Source organism: Coturnix japonica, chromosome 9 (genome assembly GCF_001577835.2).
Source record: "Coturnix japonica isolate 7356 chromosome 9, Coturnix japonica 2.1, whole genome shotgun sequence".
NCBI lineage: Eukaryota > Metazoa > Chordata > Aves > Galliformes > Phasianidae > Coturnix > Coturnix japonica.
In genome coordinates this window covers 17,308,453-17,330,039 of record NC_029524.1, presented here as the reverse complement: position 1 = coordinate 17,330,039, position 21,587 = coordinate 17,308,453, and the positions used below count along the sequence as shown (strand labels likewise).

The 21,587-nt window shown below is 47.2% G+C and overlaps 1 protein-coding gene across 1 annotated transcript in view; it reads right to left on the bottom strand.

Moving 5' to 3' along the window:
* TNIK (TRAF2 and NCK interacting kinase) overlaps nt 1–21,587 on the bottom strand; it is a 133,456-nt gene that overhangs the window by 97,705 nt on the left and 14,164 nt on the right. Inside the window, exon 2 of the mRNA XM_032446726.1 lies at nt 14,150–14,215. Within this exon, the coding sequence (XP_032302617.1) occupies nt 14,150–14,215 (66 nt within the window). The remainder of the gene's footprint in view (nt 1–14,149; nt 14,216–21,587) is intronic.

The following is a 21,587-nucleotide window of genomic DNA, read 5'->3' as shown; positions in this document are numbered from 1 at the left end:
GCAACCCCAGGACATCACAAAGCCTTATTATTTTCCACTCATTTGCTCACAGGAACTCCTTATATTCAGGGGACTCACTCGCTCTCTCAGAGCTGCAGTAATGAAGCAGGATTTTAGCGTTTGATTCAGACACTGACCCAGGCTCTAAAAGCCTCTAATTTTTCCATTATCTCCTGGGCAAAGGCAGCCTGATGTCTCAGACCTCGCTGGTGGGTTTCTTTGTGCCATAACCTCTGGCATAGGTTTAAAACATTCCTTTTCTTGACATTTCATCTTAATTATATAGATATATATATAAAATTAAATTGAGCTCAGTGAGCAAGCAAGGCTAAATGCCCCCACCATGGCTGGTATCTATGGGAAAACACAGATAGGATGAATGGGAGTACTTGACAGTGTTTTTCTTGAGGTACCATAGAGTCAGTATTTACAGGCAAAGGCATGTCCACACTCAGAGTCTGCACAGGATCCATCACATCGGCAATGTCAGCACAACAGAGCACAACACAGCACTGCCAGTAGTCACACCCTGTGCCAGACCACACCAATACATGGGCTGTGGGACACTACCAGAACCACCTGGGACTGGGTAACTCATGTCTGCAGCTGCCAGATCGCTTCTTCAAAGGATCCCCTTGGTTCTGTTAAACATGTTCTCCTCGATATTTACCCTGAAGCCAATTTCTCCTTCCCTAAGTACTCAAGGTCAATTGGATCTTAGGAGAGATGGGATGGAGATGTTGGTTAAAGGATAGTTCATGCCTTTGTTGGGCACATAACTCAGGTAAATGCAGTAATCCGGATCCATCAGCAAATTAGTAGGTACTTACTTGAGCATACCCTGCAATCCTCACCTCCCTTAGACTATTTGTAAAATACATTGTTTTCTACTTCAGCAGTGCCTTCGCTTTCTCCTCCTGGGGAATCTGTTTTCCTTTGCAGTAGTTCCTGCGCTTCCATTTCTTCTGCTAGAATCGGCACTACATCATGCAGTAGCCCCTAATGGTGGGCATCAATAAAACATGACTGGCCTTCCAAGCCTTTTGTTTTCCAGTCAAACATATATCTGCTTTCTCCCTTTCAGCACCACTCTCCTCTAAGCGCCAGCTCAGCTGGGGGACCTCTCCATTACTGCGGCTCGGCTGACATCATTTAGATGGATGTTGTGGGACCAGTCACCCCAGAGAGCTGCCTTCCTCCTCCATCATTCTGAGGTGCTCATCTATTACAAACATTTTCCTTCACATCTCAGTAGCTTTCCTAACAAAATATCAACATTCCTATCAAACACATTACATTTCTACCCATTTTTAGGTACCTCTGCTTCGCACGACTTCATTAGAAGCCTTCATACCCATTAAGGCCTGAAAGAATGAGTGCCAATGGCCTTTTGTAGGTTAATCCACAAGAGATCAAGAGAGTGCAAGACATTCTGTCTATTCAAATTACTCATCTTACAGTATAATAGTATGAATATTAATATTGTCCATTGAAAAAGTGTGTTAATTAGGATGTTGGCAGTTTTCTGGGCCACTGCCACCCAAAGTAAGCACTTGGGGTACACGACTATTCAAGCAGAGGTCCCAAATTGCTGTCAGGCTCCTCCAGTGTGCTAACGACAGCAAAGCACGCAATTCCACCACGAGAGCCCGACGGTCAAAACAATTAATGAGGGAACAGCCCACAGAGGGTTAATGTTAACTCATTTCCCTCTACCAATTTCAGTTATTCCCCTTCCTAGAAAAACAGTATTTAACCAGACCAAAAATAATTTGCATAGCACACATATGCTGGCAGCTGGGAGGGTTTTAAGCAAACAGAGCAAATGCTTCATTAATAAGCAAGTGCCAAGGAATCCAGCAAAAAATTTTGCAGCAGAACCCTGAAAACCACAGTATCTCACTTTTCTGATGCTTGCTTTAGATTCAGATAACCACTGTGTTCTTTTGATACAACTAGTTTGGGCAGATCAGAGGACAGAGATGGATGTATACCTGGAAGGTCACTGTGGTCTGTATATCCTTAAGCAGGTAAAGCCTCTACAAGCTCAAGATCAGGCCTGGTACATCAGTACCACGTACACGATCTTTAAATTTAAAATGCAATATTCCTCCCTCCCAACTTCTGAGTCTATTTTTACCCAATCTTAACAGTAGTCTGATGATCTCAAGGTTAATCTTCATTTTCTGCTAGCTAAATGAAAGGTCAGCCACGTTCCAGGCACCAGTGAGGTCTCCAGATGCCCAGGTACCTACAGACCTGATAAACTCATCGTCAGCATGTGTCTTGCAGAGGAAATGGAATTCTGCTATGGAATAAACCCTAGACTTCTTGGATGTTTTTGCAAGAAAGATTTGCATTGAATGGTCCAATTTGAATGGAAAACCACAGGTTTTCTTTGGTTGTGGTGATTCCCCTAGGCAGGAGAGAAAGCTCAGGTCCAAAGGACCTTATGTGCACATGGGCCTTCCCTACTCTGCACCAAGGGATGTATTTTCCTTTGGGATCGCTCTATGCTGGAAATAGGAAGCCAGGTTTCTCACATCTGAAGCCTTTGCCATGGCAGTAAAGGGTCAAGTCCTTCTCTTTGGAGAGACTGCAGCCAAAATGTATTTTCACAAACACATTTCTCAGCATGGTGGGATTGACAACACATCCAGTATCTCCCTCTTCGTAATATGAAGAAATGCTATTTCTGGCTCATACTCAAGAGCCAAGAGATCCAGTTTCTCTCTCAAACTCAGGATCTCCAGCAAAGCCTTCTGCCTCATCACTGCAGCAGATACTTGCAAACACCTACCGAGACGTGAGGTCTTCATTTTCAGAAGCTCCCAGCACCCTGATCTGCAGGGCATGACAGCCAATGAAGGGGCCTGGCAGCATTCCTGAAGGTCAGGTCCCTTTTCTGCCTCCACATAAACTGGAGCATCTAAAATTAGAGCAGACTTTGTGAGTGTGGATGACCAAGGCCTCCGGTCTTTGGATTCCTGGCATGTATTATCAAGCAGCAGAAGACGGTGTGCATGTACAGATGGATGGGGTGGAGAGAGAGGTTCAAAACCAAACAATTTAGAGTTGTTCAAAATCTGCAACTACAGAAACCTCTAATAATTCCCCAGGTCACTGAGCACTTCGCTGCTTAAATCTCTTTCTTGCAAGAGTTATCATCTGTCACCTACCAAAAGCTAATCCTCTTTCTTCTGACTTTGCCTCTATCTTCTTTTTCCGCCTCTCTGTATGAGCACCAGCACCTTTAATCTTAATTTCAGATGTGCTTTCCATGATGTTGCAGATGCGTTATCTGCAGCTGACAATATTCACCAGGTATTTCTCCTTAAAGGACACTGCTTGACCTTGTAACAGCTTCCATGCCTCTAGTTCTAGACACTGAGCATTTCTATTTGAATGGATCACAAGTCATCACTCTCCTCTATCCATTATTAGCAGAGAGCCAGCTACCCAGTGAGCTGCTGCTTTGGTTTTTTTTTCCTCCAAATGCAGCATTTCTTCTCAGGCAGAGACATATTACGGCAATTCAGACACTGACAACTGTGTAAATCACACCCAGGCAGAAGTTATTGATGACCTCATTCCGGTGAAGTATTACATGATCAGACTGCCCCACGGTATTTTGATCATCTGAGAACCCTGAAAGTCGCAAGCTCCATTTTGCTTGGGAATCTAACAAAGGGCATCATCTGTGACAAAAGGCACCGAGAGCATTTCTCTTACATCACCTCATTTCACACCAGAGGTAACAAATACTCGTTTTTCTTTATTAATACACTCTCCCTGCCTATAACTGCTTTCATTTTTCTATTTTTGAATGTAAATGCTTTCAAGTTATTGATCCCTTTTGGATAGAAATCTTTTCTTCTGCTTCTGTTGGTTCTTGCACACAGCCTAATTTCAGTACGAGCAGTGCATCCAACATAACCGCCCTCCTGGCAGACCCGTCTCCCGGGAGCTGACGTGATTAATATCTCCTGTGCAACACAAATCACATTCTTCAGACCCAGCTTCTCCACACTGCACCGCCGTTCCCTAAATTGGTACTCTCACATCTTTTATTAAATGATATAATTAGCTTACTTCTTCTCAAGTGCCTTCTGAAATAGGTTGTGAATGGTCACCGATAGGAAAACAAAAACCAGCGCTCGAAGCGCAGAGGCACTCAATGAGACAACAAATTTCCTTGGCTATGCCAAATTTCAGCTATAGACAGATGCAAAAACAACAACAGAGCAACCAAAAACCTCAACATTAGCCTTTTTAGGCTGCAATTCAGGTGCACAGGGCATCCTAACCTGGCAAACAGGTGAGTGGAATGCAGTCTATGCACCTAAGCACTATGCAAACAACTAACAAAAACCAAACCAGCCAAAAACAACCTGCTTGATGAGAAACACATCACTTGAGAGAAAGCCTCTCCCTGGACCCCCGGTGCATTCCTGCAAGCCAAAATCTGTAATCTAAAACTCCCATGCCCTGCACAATCTGGCATGTAAGCGTAACAGCACGCATGGAAATCCATTTAATGCCCAAGGAGATGCACGGCAGCCAGTGTGAAGGAACAACATGCTCTGGCAGTGCTGGCTTTGCAAGGACAGACAAGCCCTTGGATCCAAACACAGCTGCTGGTTAACTCTAGGGATGAGGTTAGTGCTGCAATATCACCAAGGCCACTTCCATCTCACTGCAGCCTGGCAGAGCAGCTCATCATGCCTGAAGAGCTTCTGAGCACACCCAAGCACCACAGCTTCTCTATCCCAACAGATGCTTTTCTTCATCAATTCAAACCACCACTGTTCTCAGGTGGCTTTTGAGGGACGTGCTCGCTGAGTGGCTGCTGCAGCACTTCAAGTAACTGTGCAACTGGTGGGGCTGGATGAGGCACCTCCACACCATGGGTCACAACTTCAGTTTTCTTCATTCTACGGCAGTTCTGTGACTACAGTAAAAATGCTCTTCTTAAAAGCCCAGAACGGCAATGCCATGTTCCATTTCAGACGCTTGCTCTTTTAACATAAGATTTCAGTTTTCTTTTGCAAACTACCCCTTGAGTTAGCCTTATCGGCATTCAGATGCGCAATTCATCTGGAACAGGCTATTCACAGCAATTCTGCTGAACTGGCTGTCTTTCTACTAGTTATGCACAGAAGAAAGGCTCTGGCCTCAATCCTGAATCTGCTGAATTAACGTGCAGAAGAGAGGATCCCCAAAGCCCAGCAACATGAAGGCGCTTCCACCCAGCACCAGCAGCACTGTCTGCTTTGGCTATAACAACTACTGCTCTAATGAACAGAGACTAACAGCAAGTCCAGCTGCATGTGCAATTTGTATTAAACACAAATTGCTGTCTCCATGCAGATCTCATCTTCCATAAAACAAAGATATATTTTCAGCCTTTCATGTTGCCCATAACAGCTTCAAACTACAAAGGTTTTTATCTACCAAGCTGTGAGGAAGGAGGTCGGTTGGAGACTTCTGAATGCTCAAGTTAGGTACTTAATGAGGCATCATATTCCCAACTAATGGTTTTGCTCAGGGACAAATTACAATACCAAGGAAAGTATTAGCATAAAGACTTATCAGCTGAAAGACCCACCATCTTTTCAAACCGTGATGCAAAGCACCAAAAAAGCATAAATGGGGGATTAACTGCCTGCCAGACCATGTCTTACCCCTGCCAACACTGTGCTAAGCCCACAGGCCCCGGCAGGACAGGCAATGGTGTCTCCCCAGCATCCATCCCATCCCATCCCCTCCCATCCCCTCCCATCCCCTTGAAGATCCCTGAAGACACCCTCAATTGCTTGCCAAGATGGAGGAACCACTCTGGAGCTCACACTCCAATTGCACCGCAGCTGATTCAAGGAAAACACAATACTAACCTGTAAGAACAGAATCACACCACTTAGCTAATAAGGAAGCATCTGCGAGTTCTTTTGTTGATGTTGTCGTTGTTATTGTTTTCTTTTAATGCAGCAGTTTCACAGTACAAAGCCTGCTCTGATTTGATCTAGATGCTATGCAGGCAAACATAAATTATGTTTCTTCACACTGACCCTGTTAATAACTATTTCTCAAGGGAACAGAAGAACTGTAGCGAGCTAACACTATCTGCTTATTTGGAATTCAACAGCTAGACTTATTTTAACAAAAATATCCCTATCCTGCACAAAAACAACCACTGAAACGTGATGGAAAAGGAGTGGTGTGTGGCACTGCCTGCTCCCTGCAGCGGGGACAAAGCATCACCTCCACTGTGCTGCACTAACAGGGCTGGTCCAGATAAGGCACCCATGGAGAGCCAACAAAGCCAGCACAGCTTCCAGACCGGGGCTGTGGGCACCTCTGAAAAATTAACTATGACAATTCAAAATCCAATTTTTATCCTTTATGCAGCTCTCCCCCCTCCGCAGTTCCCGTTTCCGAACATACTGTGCTGGATTAGCTCCCTGCCCTCTCTGCCCCCGCACACAGAGGTCACTTCAAGTAACACTTGCTCTCAGATTCAGTCTTAATGTGGATTAAAAAAATAATCTGCAGAAGGCTATTCATGTTGCAAACTCGCCTGCACAGTCTGCAAGCACTCAATGAAACAGCAGGGGCTGCTGCAGAGGGTGAGGAAGGGAACACAGGGTTCACACTGCCCACCTAAGATGCACAGCATCACACCCACCCTAGCTGCAACAGGGCAGGGAAGGCTGGATGACTTCTCTCTGGCCCTGTGTCAGCACAGGCACTTCCACCTGCCAAGGAAAGGCTTGAGGTTTATTGTAGGATGTGTGGATCCTCCACTGTGGAGGATGAGCTGGAGCCAGTGCAGCTCAACCATGAAATCTCCCAACCACACAACTGATGTGAACCCAGCAACCTGGGAGGCTCCTACAGCCCTTCCTTCCAAATACCACGCATGAGTGGAAATCCACTCCAAGACAGTGCTCACCAGGTCTAACTCAGCACCTCAGTTTGTGATCCTGCTGCAGACCTGTGGTCATGGCTGACTCTACTGGATGAATCCTGCACTTCACATTACTTCTGCTCACACTAAAGCAGCGCATGAGAAAAGAACATAACCAACGCTCCCTCCTTAAGAGCGAAGTCATTCCAGTACAGTGAGACAGTGGGAGGTCTGTACTCTGTACATAAAAAGACAGGAACATCTTGCAATCCCATCCTTTCTAGACCAAACCTTTGCCCAAACCTTGCTCTTGCCTGGGTTGTGTGACTGCCTGAACCAGCAGAAGGAAGGAAAATGACCTAAACAATGAAAAGCAGATAGCAACAAGCTTCCAACCCTATGTGAGGGGAGGGGAAAGAAAAAAAAGCAGTAACACACTGCACTTGAGAGAAGGCTTTCTTTGCTTGGCACTTTCCATCTCTGAGCAATTAGTGTAAAGGGCTTCCCAGGTAAAGCTAAGAATAGGCTGGGGATGTTGAGAGCCACACTTCTCAATGCAGCAAAGGAGAAGACGCTGAGCTCCAGCTGGATGCCCTTTGGCATCGCTTTCCTTCAGGCCCTCAGAGTCAGCTGCAGGACAGGCTGCATCAAAACTTGAAAAGATGCAAAGAATGACAGGTGAGAAACATCTCTGGAGATAAGCACTCCAGCAACCACGAAAGCCTCAAACATCCAGCAGGAGCCAACACTCGGATTCTGCTCCCCATGTGCCTTTATCTAAGCTTTCCAAAAAGTCCTCTGCTGCCCTTTTAGCTGCATGTGGCAGCTCCAGAGCTGGGAGCAACACACCACCTCCAGGCACCAACACTAATCTGATACTCATTAAATATTATAAACAAGTCAACAACAATAACAAACCAGCGTGCACCAGCCTCTGCTTGCAGCAAGACCCTCCCCATTCACCACCCTATAGGGCATCAGATCAACTTATTCTAACAGGACATTCTTTAGCAATGCACCGAAGCCTTGCAGAAAACAAACCTCACCCACTGGCCAAGGTCATGCTGCTAAAACGTCCTGTATTATGGTGATCAGAGCACCAAGAGCTGCAGGACAGGAAGCCACCCATCCTGAACAGGAGGGCAATGCATGCCCCCAAGCATGAGAAACCACCTATTTTCTGCTTCTGGGAGGCTCCACCTGCACCAAACATCATACATCCGCCAGCACTGGTCCGCTATCAGATGGATACCAGGGCATTACTGCTGACCAGCAAACTGGGCTGCTCCACAGAAGACCTAACAACAGGTCTGAGCTCCCAGATCAGCAGTTCTTGAGGGACAGAAGGTAGTACTGGAAATGGGTTGTCTTGGAGCTCTGCAGAGCAGTGCCTGCATCTCTGAACCCCAACAGGGCAAGCAGAGGGCCCTCCCTCCTGCTGCACCCACCCAAACAGCGCTGCCATACCGACCACCACATCCCTGCCCTCTGCAGCATGCTGGTGGCTTTGTTTAGCACCTCCAAAGGCAGCTGCCTTCCCCCTGTGCCACTGCAGATATTTTGTCTTGCAAGACTGCGCAGTGTTTGCAAAAGCAGAGCACGCAGCAATGCAAGGAGTGTGCCCAGGCATCCCTGCAGAGACACAGGGCAGCTCTAGCCCCCCAGCTGCCCTTCCCACTGCAGGCTGCAGAGGGGGCGAGGGAATCAAGATTAAAAGGGAGATGAGAAATTAATTCGGGAACATTTTTAATCACCTTTTGTAATCCGCACTCCGTAGGGCTGAAATGTAAAAAGCACCTTTCCCTTGCATTATTCAGCAAGCAGAGAAGTGAGTGTGACATATTGGCACGTAGGTGTGTGTGGGCTGGCTTCTTGGGGGGAGGGCGGGCTGAGGGTGCTCTGTGTGTTCAGAGAACCAAGCAGCACACAGTGTACCAGTTGCTCTGGTAACAAAGCTCTTGCTTTCCTTTTTTCTTTTTAATTTTTTGACATGAAACATCATTTTCCAGTTCAGACTTCCTTGCGAACCCAACGCAACAAGTGCACATTTCAGCAACACACAAACACACGTAGCGTTTGAGTCAGCAAGGGAAGGATCTTCTCCCCTACAGATAAGCTAACATCACAAGGAATCTGATAAGCTGAGGTCGCCAGTTCTCCCTCTGATAAAGCCAGTGTGCACTGCGGTACAGCAGCACGCCAGCCCAGCCCTGCCATGCCCCACTGAGAAGCGATACAAACGTACAGAACAAGCCTGCAAACCAGCAGCCCCGCAAGAAGCACAAACCCTGCTGGGCAGAGCTGTGCGCGATGCAGGGAGCTGGCCTAGCGGAAGCAATGGCTTAGCGTGTAATGCTGGCCTGCTAATACAGAAGGATTATAAAGCAGCTTCTAAGTCTTATAAATCCACTCACATTCACACAGCCCTCTCATGACCTTGAGGACACAGGGGTACCTTGTGGGGCAGTGTCCTCCACACTGAGCCCACAGTTGGACTTGTGTCATTCAGGATGCAGGGGAATGAGCCTAGCAGAGGGCCTCACCTGCAGCATCCACCAGACCATGCCATGGGGTGGATACATGCGTGTACATGCAGCCTGTTGTGCCATGCTGCAAACGTGACCTCTGAAGAAGAAATTGGGAATTGGAAGTGACCCACAGCCATGGACATGGCACTAGAAGAGCACATCTGGCTCAAGGAACACTCAGTCTATTTTATAAACCAACAAGAAGGAGGTAGAAGTGAAATGCTTAAGATGCCCCTCCAAATGCAAGGGCTGGCTGCCACAGGACAGAGACATTGACTGTGGGACAGGCACTGAGATGGGTAAGGGCAGCAGCAGCAGGCAGCCTGCAGGCAGCAGGGCCTCTAGCAAGGCACAGCAGTCAGCCTTCAGTTACAATGGCTGTGTGTACACAGCTAAGATTAATTCTTTACAGCAACAATCTGCGGGAAATAATAATTTTGTGCAGCATGGTAACTTCTTCCACTGGGCTAAAAGCAACAGTGATTAATTATCAAACTATTGACCATCAGTCTTTCAGAAAGAGAGACAATAAAACAACCAATTATTAAAAACAATTAATGTCATTCTCGACTCAAGCTAATTATTTGAACTGCTAATAATGACCTGGGAACCTGCAGAGTCTCTGTTCCCACCAGGGCTGAGCCAGACCATGGGCAGGCTGAACACGGCACAAGCCTGAGCAGGAGTTATTCTCTCATACATAAAAAAACATCAAATGAAGAAAGAAATCTTTCCCTATCTTTAACATATCCACCTGCTACCCATCCAGCAGCAGGACACAGGCCAAGGTGCTGGGTGATAAGGAAGCAGGTGAACAGCACCAGGGATGGCAGGACTACGTTATCCAGGTTGATTCTGCGCCTGCAGACTCAGGGATGCCATCACCAGGAGGCAGCCACGGGTGGCTGCTGGAATTTCAAATTCCTCATTTACTTTCTCATTCCCATGCTCCTCAACATCTTCATCTCCTGGGGGTTCCCTACAGGTGAACTGGTACTGGCTTCAGGCAGTCATGAGCTGGATAACAAACACAAAGCCCAACAGAAGACCTTGGGATATACTTCATAGAACCATAGAATGGCTTGGGTTGGAAGGGACCCCAAAGACTATCTTAATTCCAACCCCCCTGCCACAGGCAGGGCTGCCAATCACCACATTTCCCCATCATTTTCCCCCATATGCCATTCCCCATACAGAACACAGCGTAGTGGAGAGCAATTGGAAAAAAGCTGTTGCTCTCTTCACCTGCTGGAAGCCCACGGTGTCCCAACAGCACTCCTGTGACAGAGGAGGAATACGCTCAGGGACCAGCAGCACACATGTCCCATGTGCCTAAGTTAGAGTGCAGAATGATGCTGTGTAATGGCGTAGTGATTATGTGGCATTTACCAGCTAATTAAACAATCAATAGTTACTGTGTGGTTATGGAGTCGGCCCATAACACTGAATCTTGCCCTCTGTAAGATTAAGCTTTGCTAACACTATAAATGAGAGCAGAGTCTCAAAGCCAGCAGTACTGCTGAGCGTTGTCCTGCTGTGGTGGGGAAGCAGCACACAAGCATGTAATCTTGGCATCATTTATCTCCCTGTTCAAAGCTGGGAAATTATGTGAGATGGGAATGCTGATGGTTACCACCTGACCTACTTTCCCATTTCTTTTAGTATTGAGAAGACTTGCATCAGCCAAGTGATTATAGAATCACAGCGTAATAGAATCATGTGAGTTGCAAGGGACCTTCAAAGGCCATGGGGTCCAATCCCTCTGCAATGAATGGGGACTTCACAGCTCCATCAGGTGCTCAGAGCCCTGTCCAGCCTGACCTTGAATGTCCTCTGGGATCTGGCATCCATCACCTCTCTGTGCAATCTGTGCCACTGCTTCACCACCCGTTATGTTGTGCATGGCTTTACTCCAGCAGTTTGCTCCCAGCCTCCCACCCCCGCTGCACCATGACTCCCAGAGTCACCAAATCAAATGCCTAAAACCACGGGGTGGCCCACAGTCTGGGCCATTAGATGCAGGGTTACTAGGAAATAAAGCAAAGCTTCCAGTTCAATCAGAGAGAGAAACCAGCACCATCTCTCCATACAACAGAAACGAAACTACTCACATGGGGTTGTCATGCAGTGAACACAGAACCTTTACTCTCTCTCTCTCTCTCTCTCTCTCTCTTCCCTTGAAGTCCTAAGTAAAGGAAAGCTTGCTTGAAAATACAAAGATCGTGCTTGGCTACCTAATGGCACCATAATGACTGCCTCACGGTCCAGCCTGAGGGCCTGGCAGCCTCTCCCGTGCATCAAACATTGGGGACTCCAAACAGCTTTAGTAGCATTTACCTCCAAGCTGCCCATGGGATGTGACAGTTGGAAGCCATCCATCAACAGGCACCATACGGAATCACCATCCCGGATATTCTAGAGGCAACGTCTGAAATTAATTAATAGTCTGAGAGATTGGTAGTCTGGTGCACTGTGCTGCTCCGTTTTGCAGGACCTGTGCTATCACTCCACCATCAGAAGGCAATAACCACACATTTTATCAATGCAAACAGGAGGTTTCCATGCCATGCTGCCCAGAGTTGGGTTCTGGCTCCCATGTAGGCAGACTGGCTGAGGTCACCTCTCCCTCCAACACAACCACAACCCTGCAAGGTGCTCTCACTGCCTGGAGCCAACACTTTGCTGCTGTCCCCAAGGCAGAGCTGCTCTCTTCACAGCAGAGGGGCCTGTGGGGCAGAGCAAGTGCAGCAGTGAGCTGCTTTTTCCACATCTGTAACATGACCAAAGGCAAACACACATCTACACAGAGGTGGGAAAACCCCAGATCTGACTGAGAAGGGTTTAAAATGGCTGTGAAACAACCGTCCGGTTACAGCATCTGGTTACAGCAGATACAACTCCCAGGTAAGTGTGACCTCAGAAGTGTTTTTTTTACAAGGGAGCCAGAAGGTCTAAGTGCCTCGAAAGCTGTTCCATTTGTTTGGCTTTAAGAGATAAATACAGCGGCAGTATCTGGAGGAAAAGAATCGCAGAGATCTTATTTCTGTGCTAGGTTTTAGGGTGGGACACCATAAACAGTTATGTGTGCTTTATATCAAAGTCTCCTTTTGTTTATAAAGTGGATATTACTCCAAGATTTCAATTTTAGAGAACTCTGAGCTCAGCCTTAGCCTGAATTCATACCTCAATACTTATTAACTGGGTTTGGACAGCAGCTGCCCCCCTCCCCATCACCATCCTGTCTGGCACCACCAGCAAGTGGATCATGCTGAGCCCAATCTGATTGTTCCAGCCAGTTAAAGACAGCAGAAGGGAGGATTTGCTTCATACAGAAGGAGAAAGAAAAAAACAACCAAACACTAAAGTATTCAGAATACATTCCCTTCCCAAATCCTACAGCTGAATGATTCTGGATGGCTTCTCCCCACACTTTATGCTCTCACATAGGCACACTGGAAAAAGTCAAATGGTGCAACAGGAAGCGCTCACAGCAGAGCTGTGCAAAGAGCAGAGCATCAGATCGTTTATTTCCCTTTTCAGCTTTCCACAAAAACACGACGCTTTCAAAAGGCCGTTAAAGGTGCATAGTTTCCACTGATTGTTAGAAATATGCACGAGTTAAAATTAGGTCACTCTCTACCATTATTTGAGCAGCTGAAAAGAAAAACAGCTCTGAGACCGACTCCTGCAGTGAGAACAATGGGAACACAGACACCATCATCCTCCCAGAGAATAACAACCCCAGCACAACGCAGAGGGGAAGGCTCCTGGAACGTAACCTTGATAAGAAGGAGTTTGGAGGGAAGTTCTGTTTGATTTGGTTTTAAACTGATCCCAGTTTGAAACAAAAATTCACCCATTTTCAACTCCAGAAGTTTCAGTTCATCCTCGGTTCACTTCAATTCTTCTATCGTGGAATTGATGGAATTTAGCCTACGGCGATGGGAGGATGGGGAAACCAGGATTCGGAACAAATATCTCCTGACAGGTAGCTTTCTAAGCACCCTCCTGTCCTCTTCATTAGGGACTACTCACTGTCTTTCACTGCATGACAGGCAAGTGCTTTCACATTGACCCAGTGAGAGTACTTGAATGTATTCGTTTCTACTGTCAAAAGGGAACACGGGCATGGCATGCAAATGGGATCTGTGTGTGAATACACATGCACGTATACACAGATCAATGCCCACACGTACAGAAACCTTTGGAGAATGGAGCCCACAGAATCACTGTCTGCCAGCAGACCCAAAACACTCGGCAAATTCCACCATGCAGAAGCGGAATGAAACTTCCTTACACCACACATTAACTGTAGGTAAGCCCAGACTTAGCAATGATTGGCTGCAACTCACTTGAGGGCTAACCCCACAGTACAGACAGGGCAGCAGGCTGCAGCAGGCCCTTTGGCATGCTCCTGTGGCCATAATACAGCTCTTTAGAAGAGACCAGGATTTACCTCTTATACCACAGACTCCTCATTCCCTCCTCATCACATAATCAATTGGGCAATTCTCTTTTTTTTAGCAGCAGTTCCAGAACTAACAGGAGCTCCATGTGATGCACGGTACTTGAGCACACAACCCAAAAACCAAAGTCCAGCAGCGGTTCTAGTTAGACCTGAGCGTGGTGGAACCTCACCAGCCCGATACATTGGGATGTTCTATGTTCAACACATGGCCAACAGAGCCCACTTCAGACATCAGCGCAGCCTTACCTTATACACCTGCCCATACGTGCCATTGCCAACAACCTCCACCAGCTCGAAGATTCCCGCAGGATCCTAGGAAAAAAGGAAGAAAAAACATTTAATAAGCCATACTTTGAAAAATAAGCATTCTACTAAGAGATCAACATTTTTCTCACTACTGTTTTGAGTGGTTTAAGCTTTTCTGACAACACAAGGATTAGCAGCACCGCAGTAACATTGAGCTGGGTGTTGTTAATCCACCCCGTGTGGCCAAACCATCCCTGTACCACACTGTGTTTGTGGACGAAGGAGCATGAGGGCTGGGGTTGGCCAAGGGAATGTTGGTAGGTTACCAGCTCTGCCACAGGAAAAGGAAGACCAGCTATCCAAAGCTGGGAGACAGTGAAAGGAAGCCCTCCATCGCAACACAAGATCTTGGAGATTTCACTCATCACAAAGCCTGAATCAACTCTGAATGACTTATGGCTCCAGAAGGCAAACACTGGGTCTTCGTGAGGAGCTGACAAGCAAAGTTCAACATGCAATAACAGCACCAGTAAGTTAATCCACCTTTCCCCAGCTGCACAGTTTCAGGAACACCACAATGTACCTTTGCACACCTCTTCACATAGGCCCAGCTCCCTGATTCGCAGGACTGAACACCCATAGCACCCAAGCAAACAGAGCAGTATGGGGAAAACCCAACAAAAGCAGTCCAGCTGGAGCCCAAAAGTGCTATCCACCACCTGGATCTGACCGAGTGCAGTTCTCCCCAAAAACAGATGGGAAAGGGAAGCAATAGTGCACCAAGTTTTAACAAACTGGGTGAGAAAGGAGGCGGGAGGGGAAATGACAGCAGCTGCTGTTTATTTTTTGAGTTTCTTTCCTTAGGGTTATTCTCTGCAGTGCTGAAACAACTCTGAAAGAGGCTTTTCAAGTGTTACAAGTATATCTATTTTTGAATATTCACTGGGAGATTAAGAGAGAAGAAAGCTGTGCCTACGGCAGATCATTGGAAGACTTGGAGAAGCACATCCAGGGAAACAGCTGGCCGGTTCTGATAAAGAAACCCATTTTCCATGTTATGTTTTCCAACCTCTTTCCACAGCCCCCCAAACCCAGAAGCACCCCTATCTGTGGGTCAGCCCTCGTTCATGCCACACCATGGATGCCAGCCATGAGGCAGCCCCAGGTCCATCTGTGCCCGCTCACTGTGTGGCTGCAGACCCCAAGACCCGGGTGAAGGCACACACATCACTGCCACCCTCCCACCTCGTTTATTCCTTGCGCTTTTGCAGGGGCATTGCCAAGGTAACAAGCAGCATTTCTGCTGCAGGAAGCGGCAGAATTTCTGCACAGCCCTAGCAACACGTCGGGAACGCAGAGGAGAGCGTGCTCGCTCCTCCCAGCAATGCAGTCCCTCCTTGGTGTGGCTTTTTTCCCATGCGATGGGCTCTTGGAGGGACAGCTCTGCTCCAAACAGTGCTCAGCAGCAGCGTGTTGCTAAGAGCCTTCCATGAATACACACTACAGAGGATGGGGCAGGGAGAAATCCTTTCCACTGAGCAAGAGATGAGCTTTGCATCTCAGTGGCTGCCGGGCACTGTCCTTGGGATCTGGGGGATCCAGTCACTCCTGCAGAGCCCCAGCTGATGAGTGAAGAGGGAAAAAAACAGCACAGCATGTTGAATGGGGGCTTTCAGCTTAGCAAGGGAAAGAAACACAGAGCGCACAGCACTGGCTGGGGACCAATCCTGGCCAGCCAGGAGTAATCCCAGACCAAATATAGCCCGTGCTGCAGATACCATGCTGGTGCTGGCAGCAGCCCCAGGCTCCGTGCTCCTACCCTCCCAAGGGCTGGAGGACCACCCCTGCATGCTGCCACAAGCCTGTTTCCATGGCTTCACATAGACTATTGCTATTTTGTTGCTGTTGTTTAAACTGAATATAAAGCAAATAAAAGGAAAAACATACAACTGATTTATCTGCCTGTTTAGAAAAAAAACTGGAAAAGGTCGTGCTTTGGAAAACTGGAGAAAAGAACCAGCATTTAAGACAAACCCAGGGACAATTTTCAGCTTTACATGAGCATCATGCAGAAAACGGTCTGCATTATCGTAGCACCACTAGGCTCTGCTGAGAGACATACAGCAGCAGACAGGTCCTCCTTCCCCCTCCTTGGCTCCAGAACAAAGCACCAGAGCAGAAAGGCAGGGGTGAAACCAGCACTAGATAGGGCTGTGCTTTGGGCATTACAAAGCATGGGTGCTCTGCACAACAGAACACTCTCATTCAAAGCACTGCAAACAGAAATGCTGCTGCCTGACATTGTGCTGGTAAAGCTGCACATCCTGGCCCCAAGCAAGCTCAGTCCTCAGGCCCTGTGCAAGGTAACAGAAGGCCCAGCCCAATGTCTCAGCTGCAATGGGAAAGGAAATAGTCACACAGCAGCACCCACGGCCCAGGCTGCACAGGGCAGGGCAGGCTGACACCCAAACCCTCCTGTGTCACATCTGGCTCTGCTGCTGCAGCTGCACCAGGACAGGATGAAGTGTTATCAAGATCTACGTGGCAGAACGGAGTGAGGCACAAAGCAAGGCAAGAGCACAATCACCTCCAGCAATACCGTGGAAAAACGTTCGTTGTATTTCAATAAACTGTGTATTTAAAATTGTTGCATTGCCAGAAAAGGGACTCCTGCACAGAGATGATAAAGCAGAACGCATCCCAACTCCAGTACCAGCACGCACATCCTTTTTGAAGCACTTATCGGCGCAAGCAAGCAGCAGCTGGGCTCACAGCAGGAGCGCTCGCCTCGTTAAAATGGCTCCTCTCAGCGCAGCACAGACCTGCAGGACTGCATAAGGCAGCTCAGCTCTGCCTACACCTTCACGTCCCAACGAGCCCTATATGCAAAGGAGCCAAACACTTTGCACCAGGAGGCAGCTAAGGGCTGCAGGGCTCACCTGGAGATGAGTGAATTAATAGATCGTCCATATTCCATTCCTAAATACTGCAGGGTGGATGCCCGCAAACATGAGAGCAAGGATGGAAGCATTTCTATACAGGCTGTATCCCCAGCTTGCCCCTTCTCCTTGTGGGAGCCTCACTTTTCACCCCTCCAGCACACACTGAAGGAATTTAACAGAAAGGGTTATGTGAGGAAACAGTGGAGAGACGCTGGGGGGGGGGGGGAGGGAGGGAGAAATTGACAGGCATGCCAATCCAACTTCTATTACTGCGAAGGCACAGGAAGGAAAATGAGAGATCAGAGCCTCTGTAATCACTGTGCACTTATTCCCCCAATTCTGAACAGCTAATGACAACTTCCAGCAAAAAAAAAATCATGGAGATAACCAGTCATTAAGCAAATGTTATAACCCTAGAGAAGAAAAACGCTCGGTGCAATGCAAAGCAGCACAGCGTTACGGGTCAGTGCATGACGAGCATCCCTGGGCACTGGGAAGCTGCAGAGCAGTTGGAAGGTTTTTCATCTCCACTACGAATAAAGCCTAAGCAAGTGACATTCCCAAACAGCACGATGCTCTGAGCCTCTGCCTTACAGCTCCCTAATAAAACACCCTCAGCAGGAGATGCTATTAAACTGATCAGGCACATTCAGGATCCAAAGACAGGTTTATAAACCAGCTTGCTTGCTGCCCCTCAAGACCTGGGGAGCTCCTTCTGTGAGCAGGTGTCTGTGCTCAGATAAGTCCCACTGTTGCAAGGAGGCATTTCAGCCCTGGGAAGCACCAACACAGCCGCCTGGCAAACACCATTGCTTCTGACCCCACTGGGCTCCAAAGAGGGGAGAAAGCTTGTTAATTTTCTATGTGAGAAAACGCTTTCCTAGGAATGCACGAGAGCCAGAAAAGCCCTTCAGCAATGCAATTTGATACGTGAAATCGTCATATGGGTAATGTATTTCTGATTATGCAAAAACATCACTATGAGTAACGAGGACAAGAAACAATAGAACACGCTTTCACCCCCTATACTAAATACTTGCCCAGATTTTAGTTCCCAAGGCCAAATGTCCTGGCTGGGCCTCGCTCTGGGAAGCCACACTTCAAGGCAGCAAAGTCACTGTAGGCCATACACATCTGCCAAGCAGTAAGACCTGAGAAATCTCAAGCTCTAAGAAGTCGGTTGCTGTTCCCTCTGAAAACACATTAACTCGCTCATTTTACCATACTTTTTATGTTGGCTTCTACAGCAGGAATTGAAGCACTTGTATGATTTGACAGAACAAGGTCCCGCTCCCCTTGGGGAAGCTACCCCAAATGGCACGCAGTTTAGAGGAAAATTGAGAGCTTTGAAGAGTACTTGAAGACGCAGTAGCTTTTTAATAATAAACTAGTTGTCTCTATCTCCAAGGCTCTTCTCGTTAACAACCCTGTGAGTAATACAAAGATGGACTGCACGAGCCAGGAGAGGATTGCTAATATACCTGCAGACAACAGCAAGCAAAGCAGGACGGCAAAGACCAAGGCAACAAAATATTGATCAAGCTGCAGAAAAAAAAAGGCTGGGGACATTATCCTCCTGAGCTTTGAACACTTCCCATTGCACAGACATACCTTTAAGCCTGCACAACATTAAAAGCAGTGCAAAAAAACCTCAACAGGCTGCACAGTTATTTCTGCGCTAGTTTCCTTTGGTTATAACACAAGTATTTAAGCAGAGCCACACTGGACTACTAGGTGTTATTCAGTCCTCTCAGAGATTGCTTAGTCTCACGTCTTCTCCTAGCTTTGGTACTTTTCCCCTCTTTCGCCCACCCATCCATAGCCTCACAAAACAAGCTATCATCAATGCCATCTACCACTGCACCGCCTGCCTACTCAAGCAATACAAGCTGCTCCTCTTGGAAGAGTAATAAGGAGCTTGCTGAGGGTTTTGTTTTCATTCTGAAGATGTAGTTTGTCCTCCCTCACCCCCAAACACCCAGCTCCACATCTTAAATGAAGATGTTAGTCAAGAAACAACATTCCCATAGAGCAAAAGAAAAACTCTTGTCAAGGCTAAGCTACTAACAGGAGAAAGATTTCTCCACTTGACAGCTGAGAGAAGCCTATTAACAAATCTATTTGAACCGTTCCTCTTCAGCATCTCACAGGGAGCCCTTCCTCCAGTCCTCACTGAGAGTCACTTTGGGGCTTTGCCCACTTAAATCCCCCTCAGCTCCCCCAAGCTTCCCACATTCCCTTCCCCAGCTTCTTGCTTAGCACCAGCCACTATCCGTGCACTTCCTCCCTTTCTAAAATGTTAAGGCTGGCCAATAGCTTGCAAAAGTGGAATCAAGTAAGAACTAATGACCACACTGGGCTTTTCAATCAGTAAAGCTGGGTTACTCCAACTACTACCTATTCAACTGAAGATGTGTGAATTGGTAGCGAAAGAAGGACAGGAAAATACACGCACCTCCATTCAGTCCCATTGGAAGGGACTGAAGCTGGTGGAAGAAGCCTGAGCCATGCATCACATGCATCACCAATAAGGTACCTCCATCCAGTCCTCATGCACCTTAAGCAAAAGTCAACAGGTTTTGACTTGAAGCACCACCTAACTTCCTCAAGCCTAACCATGGTAAGAAGCTGCTGATTGAGTTATTCAGTAACCACTGTGGTGAGGAATTTCTGCTTAAAAAGTTGACTTCCCCAAATTAAAGATGAAACCATACGATTGTAAAAGCCATATAGCACATCCCAGAGATCCCCAGGAAGGCTTCCACAATCACTTGCAGTCATGATAAACACTCCTTCCATTTCACAGGAGACAGTTCACCTAGAAGAGCTGCTAGTCAATCAGTGCAGAAGGACCAGCAAAAGCAGCAGTGCTGAATGAGCCCCGCGTCAGATGAATACGGCCCCAGCACAGCCAGCCACTTCAACATACATCTAATTCAAGCACACAACCTCAACAGGACAATATATAAAAGGCTTGGTTAAGCTCAGTGTCTCTAAAAAGCTACAGAGCCAATTATAAATCATATCTATAGTCCCCAGAAGATCTAAGTCACTACCAGTATTGTGCCACTCTTCTCAGGACGCGAGACATCAATTAGGGCGCAGCAGCTGGACACTCTCCACACTGGAAGTCACTCATCTGCCATTGCAGACCAATAAGATAGTATTCCTAAATGTTTAGATCTTGTCTCTCTGAGAAATAAAGCCTCTCCTCTGCCAGCAAATGTTTGCATCAAGCTGATATTGCTACCTACTAGTAAATGCAGTCAAAGGTTTGTGGGTTCTCAGAGGAGCTGGTTTAATTACTTACCAGAGCAGCTGCTTCGGGAACTACAGCCTATTCACATACCACTCCTGGAGGCATACTCTGAAAGCAAGGTCACCAAAAGCAGAGAGCCCTCTCTAACACACAGGCAAAAAAACTCAGCATCCCACACTGCAGGTCACATTCATGGTTTGGCCTGTGGATGCCTGTAGGGGTGACAGCTGACTGCCAGGTGCATCTTTCCAACATGGACACTGCAGCCTCTGCAGCCTTCCCCAAGGACACCCCAAAATAATGGCCAATATCCTTTTAATATTTTGTTGAAAACAAGGCAAAGTCCCTGCATACACACCTGGAAAACATCACCTCATTGCTGCATTCAGACAAGGCTGGTGCACCAGCCCAGTTTTTACCCATCACCTGGTGATGGAAGAGCTGCTGTTCCAGTGCTTTCCCAAGAGTTTGCTCCCAGCCATCAGTTTGCATCAGCTCCTTATGTTTGGCTCTGTGAGGGCTGGTGAGCAGGAGGGGATCAGGTAACCCTCCAGCAGGAAGAGCTTCAAAACAGGACAATGCAGGGAGCAAATCACATCCAATTAGCCAGCATTCCACCAGTTGTAGAAGTCTGCAAGATGTGGCCAACAGACCGTAAAAGAACACAACTATACTCAACAAGCTCCCAAAAATATGCATTATGAACACATCTTCCATAGAAACGTCTCAACAGAGCAAAGTTACGATATACATATGTATAAAATTGAAGTGTATGTTGATTTCTGTGCCTTGTATCAGGAAACATCTTTCTCACCCAAGAGCAAACAAGGTGTGGGGAAGGGGGAGGGAAGGCTTTGCACCCTTCTCCTACATTTCACAGGCTGCCTTGAGGAAAGCCAGACTCCAGGAGCAAGAAGGTTGGATCCTGACAGTCCTTCACTCACCCTGGGGGAAGCGACAATACAAGATCCTGCCAGCTGTGTGCCAGAAGAACCACTCCAAGTCAGAGACAATCCATGCTCACTGAAATGATCCGCGATAACTTTTTGTCAGGTCATAAAGTGCACCCCATAGCAAAACTTCTGTGTGTCTTGCTTCTCATTGGCTTGCATTGTAAAACACTCTGGTAAATGTAGGGAGCTGCTTTTAAGCCTCAGTGTCCCAGCCAAGGGCAAGGATTATGTAGCTTAGTCTGTGTGAAGTGTGCCACAGTAGTTCTTCACCCAAAGTGAAACAG